This window comes from Microtus ochrogaster, chromosome 8, assembly GCF_000317375.1.
Source record: "Microtus ochrogaster isolate Prairie Vole_2 chromosome 8, MicOch1.0, whole genome shotgun sequence".
Classification (NCBI taxonomy): domain Eukaryota; kingdom Metazoa; phylum Chordata; class Mammalia; order Rodentia; family Cricetidae; genus Microtus; species Microtus ochrogaster.
This window is the reverse complement of record NC_022015.1, coordinates 52,466,265-52,474,064: the sequence shown is the minus strand read 5'-3', so window position 1 is coordinate 52,474,064 and position 7,800 is coordinate 52,466,265. Positions and strand designations below refer to the sequence as shown.

Below are 7,800 nucleotides of genomic sequence, written 5' to 3'. Positions count from 1 at the left end.
TATAGTCAATGTTTGGGGTTACTGTTTGGGGGTCCATATGAGGTAATGGATGAGTCTGTTGGTCTCACACACATAGGAAAAAAAAAAAGGAACTAGCTTTAGACTTTAGACTAAGGAAAAGGAAAGAAAAGGGACCAAAAAAAAAAAAAAGGCTGCAACCCCAGGCCCAAGGCTGATTTCACCCTGTGCCTCACATTCCTCAGGGATCTGCCTCCCCCCAGAGGCTGGAGTCATGGCTGGCACTGATGCCCACCAGTCTATGGGCATCTACATAGATGTCCATTGTTTCAGTTTCCAAACCCACTGCCAGTGCAGGGATCCATGTGCTGCCAGCAGAAGGTGGCCAGTTATTCCAGGAAAGTTAGGAAACAAACCGCTTCTTTTGATTAATCCGGGTGACTTGGTCACCTCCATCCCCTCTTAGATGACACACAGAAATCAGAACATCTTGGTTTTTATTAGGGGTAATTAGTGCAAAGAGATCACGAGAGCAAAGGTGACATTAACACTCTCTGAAATTAATTTGAAAAAGAAAAGAAAAAGTTGTTCTTCTTTAATCAGAGCCAACCCCTTCTTTTATTGACTCTAATCTGAGAGACAGAATGCTTGACTCGTAGACACAAGAGACAGCACAGGGCAAAGCTGGTGGGAAGAAAAGGTTTCCCTGCTCATTTTGGGAGCATTTTGACTGTGCAAGTTGGATCCATTCCTTTCCAGATGTTGAATGGCTTGTAACCATGGAACCGCGACTTCTTTAAAGAATAAACTCTTTGAGTCACCTGATGCTTCATCAAGCAATTGCCCGTTCCCACCTCTGGACCCAGCTCCCCCACGGGTGTGAAAGGCACAGGACAAGAAGGGGGGGGTCCTCGTCCACTAGCGCGGGACCATTCACCCATAGTGTCCATGCATTCCTGTCCTGCCACCATGGACCCTTGGCTTTCATCTCTGGTTGAGCAATTTGCACCTAGGAAGCCCTAAAGAATCCAAGGCATGTCTTTCATGCCACAGATGCCCCGGCACCTAGACCTTGGGACTCCAAAGTGGTGCTGCTTTGCCATCTCTGGGGCCCTAGTTATTGCGACTTGTAGGGGATACTCTAGCTATATTATTTGTTCAGAGCTGTACAAACTTGAAACAAAAGGAAGCCTTGATTACTCGGTTTAATTTCTGAAACCAGAAAGAAGCCGCAGTTAAAGAAGCCCAACAGTTTGCCTGGGCCCCTAACTGCCTTAAGCACTGCAGCAGACAAGAGTAAAACATTAAGTGCACTAAACAGAGTCAAGACTGGTGCATAAAGCACAGCGTGTGTTGTGCTGGCACAACATTAAGACTGAGTTTGGAGAGGACCAAACTTCAGTCAAGTCACATCGCTATTGGAAGGATTAGCGGGTTGAACGCAACATCTAGGCCAAGTATATAGCCGCCTAAACGTTAGCATCACTTTATCTAGAACAGACAGCGCTACTGAATGAACGTATTTATCAAATACTGTACCCGGCTTCCACACGGGGTCAGCAGACGTAAACAAACAGCCGATTCAACTGGAGTTTAAAATATTTAAGTTCATTGGTTATATAGTATTTTGCATAACATGCCAGCTTGTCCATCACCCAACCATACCCTGCCTCTCACAGCTAGCGGGACCTGGTAGAGGATGGCCATCAGCTTACACAAACACTTTACAGTAGTCTGAGGAGTATGGGCAACAAAATGAAGACCAGGAACAAAAACGCCCATTGCCAGAAGCTGCCAAATAACATGGAAATGGGAACGTCATCAATCCTTGCACATGTGCTTCTTTATTGAATGTTACAGATTTATAAATGAGTAGAAAGCGGTCCTGTGACGTTCATTAATACAACCACATGCTACAACTATGCTGGGTTAAACACAGGTTACAGATAGGTTTACATGTGTTTTATAATACAGCATCGCCCAACATGTCACATGTCAGAGCCTATAGATAGAGCATGATGGATAACTGGATAATATTATCTTTAAGGAAATCAAACAGCCCAAACACCCAGGGAGATTTGACTGGACAGCTGCAGGAAGACGAAAAGAAACGTACTATCCAGTGATCTACCATAATGTTATCTATAGAAACCGGATCTGAAAATACATTTGTAACATTCAGAAGAAACACATTTTGTGTTTTCACAAGTGCCCCTCCCCCATTTCATTATTCTGGCATATGTATGTATATATATATATTTTGTTTTTTCCAAAGGGGGAACTTTCAAAGTGCTAAGTATTAGCTGGCCCTGGAAGCTTCAACATTAAAGAAACACCCAGGTCTATAAAGTGCCGCACTCCGACTGTCCTCCCCTGACTTCCAGAAACACAAACTGGCCACGACAACTATCCTCTTGCGTTCTAGCACTCCACTCAAATCTATCAGTTTCTAACTGTAAATATAAAATATGGCCATTTTTTTTTATAAAACATCCATCATTTTTTCCCCAAAAGGAACAAGCAAGCAATTTAGAACCAACCATTACACATTGCAGTATATAAAAATTGGCACCTATGAAGCAGACGATTAAATACGCTATCTCTTTCTTGAGCCCTCTATGACTTTATGTATGTATGGTCTTCAATGACCGGCTTGCTCATGAGCTGCTTAATTCACGAGGCAGGTAATCGAGGTCCCCTCCATCAGGGACATGGGGGGACGGATGAGCTGAACACAAGCAGTCTGGACAAGGCCACAGAATCGATGCCACACTGGTGCGGAGAACCCAGACATGGAAGGAGATGGGACTGAAAAGAACACACACACACACACACACACACACACACACACACACACACACACACGCACGCACGCACGTACAGGAAAGAGATGGCTTATGAGGCCTACACAGTTTGTGTCTGAAGTTGTTGACATTTGGCTTAGAGATTCTACACACTTCACCAAGGAGGCTAGCACTTAATTTTCATGCAGAACAAAAGCTCAGGACTGTTAAGTGTTTCCTTTCCCAGGTCACGTTCTTGCTCTCAGGTGGTCACAACCAACAGAGACACTCAGGCTTGTCCTTTCTCTCCCTTGCTTCCAGTGAGGTCCCAAGCCAGGCCCCACAGTGCTTGGCACCTGCCCTGTGGTCACAGATGACAAACTCATTTTCTTGAACTTCTTTATGGATTCCCTCAGTCTCTGCCTTTGAGAATCCTTGCTAATCAAAGTCATGGAAGTGGCCCAACCACATCCAGCTAACCGTATCTACGGTAAGGGACAGAAACACAGGGACATGGCCTTCCAAAAAGTCACAGGGAAATGGTCTAAAAGTGTATAGTGCCTGTTTCAGCTTGGCTGCTGATGAACATGGTCTCTCTCTTCATCAGCCACCGCGGAAACAGGGGAGTCATGAACCCCTGAAAGTTACATTGCAGCTTCACATGGATGTGAATTTGGGGGGGGGTGACGTGAGGTGCTCACAGGGACTCATGGCTCAAGGAAGCTTCGAGTCAAATGATTTACTCTCGGATTCAATGCATGTCTGTTGGGAGAGAGATCAATAAGGATGTGTCTCCAGCATAGTTTTCAACGAAGAGGTTGGGTGTTACCGAAATACCAGGGATGAAAACTGATTCTACATGTATGTGAGCTTGCCACTTGTTTTAGGATGGAAAGCTTGGTTTCTTAATATATATATATATAAAGGCTAGATGTTTTGTGAGGGATTGACTTGATGTCACCAAATGAGATAAATGGTTAAAAGAACCAGGGAGCATCTGGGGCCAGGGACATGAATCATGTTTCTGTTTTTCCTCTCTCCCTTCCTTCTCCTTCTCCCCCCCGCCTCCACTGGGTATGGAACACAGGGCCTTGAGTATGCTAAGGAAGTGAGCCCCAGCCCTAGCCTCAGAATATTTTTCTTTTTATGTTTTCTTTTCTTTTTTTTCCTTTTTCGTGACAGGGTCTCATGTAGTCCAGATTGGCCTTGACCTTGATGTGTAGCAGAGGTTGACTTTGAATTCCTCATCCTCCTGCCTCATCTCTCCAAGTACCGGGATCACAGGTGTGTATCACCACTACTCCTGGCTCCAAATTAGTTTTCTTAAAGACTTTATTATTTTAAAATATTCAGTGATCCAAATAGGAATCCAAAATTTTGTGGTCGAGATTTTCTTATTCCACTTCAAATCTAGATTCTAGTTTAGAAACTTACGCCTCCATTCTAGGCTGTGTCATACAAACTAGCTTGGAATCACACATCTATTCCGATTGTAGTTGGTGGTAATAGCTTCCTGCCAGAGAAACCAGAGTGAAAGAGATGTCACGATAGTGCGTGCTTCCAAACAGGAGGAGGCAGAGGGCAGGGGTGAACTTGACAGTTCTTGTTCAGTGTAAGAAAAGATTAAAAAGGCAGAGACTTTTTAAAAATTGTAATTTCAGCAGTGGGTCCAATAGCACAGTGAAACTTTTTCCAGTGAAGCTTCTTCAATATTAAAAAATAATCTTGGCTATACCTTCAGATGACAGGAAGTCAAGCCTGTTAAGAAATTTCTCTGTCTGCTTTATTACTGTATATAAACATGTATCTGTGCATGTGTGTGTGTGTACATAAACAGCATAAACTATAGAATTCTGCATAAGCTATATTTGCTTTTCTCTTTTGGCCTACTATACCTTTTGTATAACTTTGTAAATAAACATTTTCATGGTCTGCCTGCAACTGATGGCTTTGGGTGGATGTCAAGCCCCGAGTCAAGTCTAAGATTATTTATGGTTTTTAAACTTCCTTAAAAAACACTTTGGAGCCAGGCGGCGGTGGCACAAACCTTTAATCCCAGCACTCGGGAGGCAGAGGCAGGCGGATCTCTGTGAGTTCGAGACCAGCCTGGTCTACAAAGTGAGTTTCAGGACAGTCAGAGCTGTTACAAACAAGAAACCCTGTCTTGGAAAAAAAGCAAAACAAAACAAAAGTACTTTGGAACATTTCCATAAAAATGATGCCAGCCCTTGAGAAACTCCGATGAAGTTTATGCTGAGCCCAGATTCGATGGCTAAATTCTAGGTATGAAAATATCCACGTATAACCATGTGTTCAAATACAAAATGGTCATGTGATGAGTGGTGTGGGAATTTGGCAGTTACATCTTGAAGGTGCTCGGAGGACACAGTGGAGACATGCAAATGAAGAAGGCCACACAGCAGCATGACACATATGGATGGTGAGACTAACGACATCCCACGTGGCAACGTAATGTTACTTCTTCCCCTTGCTGTTTTTCTTAAAGTTCAATATTACATATTGGATGAGTGAATTCACTGATGACAGGTGAGATACAAAATAACTTAAAAATATAAAATTATCTAGTTACATTCGTCCTGAGCTTGCTTGACTATACACTTGGTTGCCCATGGTATATTATAAATCATATCACTCTTGCTTTCAACATCAACTCTTCTTTCATTTCGATTGCAAGACAAAAAGGACAAAAAAAGGCAATTCTGTTCCCTTATTTCTTCTAAAGAGATAAACAGTTGTGGCACCAGAAGTGAATATATAAGAGACAGGCGAACTGTATATATGACTGTTACCTTGTTTTTCTTTATAATGACCAATTACAGAAGTGTTGGCATGAGAAGGATGTGGGACGTTAGGTAGAACTGCTTGCTGCCGGCTTATACTGAATAAAAGGGATGTTCTTCATCAGTCACCAGTGATGGAACCAATGTGAAAAGAAAACAGAATGGAAGTTTAGAATATCTCATCTTGCATGCTGGCTATTTTATCTTATTTTGTAATTTTAGCCCTGTCTCCTCAACTCTTGGTAACAGGGCAGAAGTCCCAAGATGCCTGCTGGCATGGAGAATGCTTGAGCTCGTTCCCCAGAGCTCGTGGCTTTCTGTGGTGCCTGGTTACACGCATTCATCTCTAAACCCTTTCCTTCCTCTTTTCCCCTCCCTTCCCAACAAGTGTGAACATGCCAGAAAACCCTGTGTTTGGCACTGGGCCAGACGGAATGCTTGCTTGACCTGTGGCCCAGAGGTTACCTTTGAGTTAACATCTCCCAAGGCAATGTTTTGCTCAGCTAAGAGTAAAGCGGATATAACTCAAGGAAGTGGGGGGAACAAGGTGGACATGGGGAGAGTTTTAGTGCTGGATTCTCGAGCCTCCTGCAACACATGGTAAGAAGGTTTAGTTGTGCTTGCTCTCAAAGCTATGAAAAGCTGATGTTCTAGACAATCTCCTCATGGATAGGCTGTCCCCTCGGCCCTCCGGCTTGGAAGACTTACTTCTCTGGAAGGGATTTCGTAGGCTTGAGGTGTTCCTCTGTCTATCAAGCTTGTCACTGATGGAGAAACTCTTCCTGGTATGTGCATATGGCGCACTTGGCTCCTCTGCTGAGTAGCTGTTAGCGCGCTCTATCTTGGGAACTGTGATGCTGTTGGATAGGGTTCTGTCTGCATTTTCAGCCTCCTGAGAGGAGATCGGATTGGCAGCTCTCCGGCCTCTGGCCTCATTTTCCTCACTGTCAGAGCTAGGATGGCTGAGCTCTGCCTCTCGCTCGGGGTGGCAACAAGATAAGTCCTCTGCTTTGTCTCCGAGACCACCAGGGAAGGTGGCTCTGTCAGCAATCGCTTGAGGGGCATTGACACATCTTGTGTCGATACAGTCGGTAATACTTGTGTATTCTGCTGTTTTCACGGGCACCCCAAAGTTAGCATAGTAACTCCTTGAAGGAGAAAACATAAAGCTATGGGATTTTACAATGGGGGCCTCTTCTAGGAGAAAGGGTGCGGCTGCTAGGTAGCGGCTACTCTTGGAACGCTCGATGGTGTGGTACATTGGAGGGTCTGTGTCCCAGGGGTTTTGGCATTCTGGGAGGTGGGTATAGTCTGAAGAAAAAGATCGAGTGTCCATGGAGGTGAGGTCTTCAAAATCAATGCTCCTGCTTGGAGGTCGGTCTGTCGGTGCGAGGGTTGCATAGGCACTGCTTGAAGGGGCTGTGGAAGGCGCTAGAGTTGAAAAGCTTGGCTCGCCCAGCCCCAGGATGTTCATGGAACTATCCAGAGGGTCTATATCACAGTGGAGCTCATCCATGGCAGAGACATAAATGTCTATGCATGAAGAGGGTCTTCTGGAGTCCGGAACAATGGCCAAGGTGTTTGCAGGGGCTGCAGGAGCTTTGGGTTCTTTTGCTACTGAGTGGGAGCTAGTAGCTCGGTGTAAGCTCAGGGACCTTTCTTTGAAAATGCTTTCCAGCTTTTCTAGCCCACCTTTCTCTTTCACATTGACCGAATAGAAAGAATGGCTTCGCATACGGGGCATTAAGGTTGGAGAGGTTGGGGATATGGTCTCCTCACCTGCAGGGTCTATACTCTCTTGAAGTTTGAAGGTGTTCCCCTCCTGGCTATTGAAGCTGCTCTGGCGGACGATGTAGGCTGCATCTGTGCAGTCTGAGGAGGTCCTTGAGCGGATCTTGTTGGATTCCGCCCTCTCCAGACCCGTCAGGCGCTCCAGGGCTGTGGCCATGCGTCCGATGAGGTCCTCCAGCTGAGCCAGTCGGATGTCCACGGTCTGGAGCGACGCCTTCATGGAGTGTTCTCGCTCGTTAACTTCCTCCAACCTCATGGACATGTTCTCCACCCTGTACCGAGAAGCAGAGAATAAGAGTCACCTGGGTCGGGGCCCTCTGCTGGGGGAGTTAGAGGGTAAGGCTAGAAGATGGCAAAGCTGTGCTCTGCTCCAAGAGGGAATCAGTGGGGTGGGGGTTTGGGTCAAGGGGGTGCTGAAGTGGAGAAAGTGGAGGGGTTATGGGTAAAGGAAGGGGCTAAAGTGGAGA

The 7,800-nt window shown here is 45.4% G+C and overlaps 1 protein-coding gene across 28 annotated transcripts in view; it reads right to left on the bottom strand.

Moving 5' to 3' along the window:
- Positions 1 to 1,790: 1,790 nt before the first annotated feature.
- The window catches only part of Trpm3 (transient receptor potential cation channel subfamily M member 3), an 805,264-nt gene continuing 799,254 nt past the window's right edge, over positions 1,791 to 7,800 (bottom strand). For 25 of the 28 annotated variants that reach the window (XM_026781580.1, XM_026781582.1, XM_026781584.1 and 22 more), the window contains one exon: positions 1,791 to 7,605. In XM_026781580.1, the coding sequence (XP_026637381.1) occupies positions 6,153 to 7,605 (1,453 nt within the window). In that variant the 3' untranslated portion in view covers positions 1,791 to 6,152. The remainder of the gene's footprint in view (positions 7,606 to 7,800) is intronic. The other 3 variants (XM_026781606.1, XM_026781607.1, XM_026781590.1) reach the window with 2 other exon arrangements.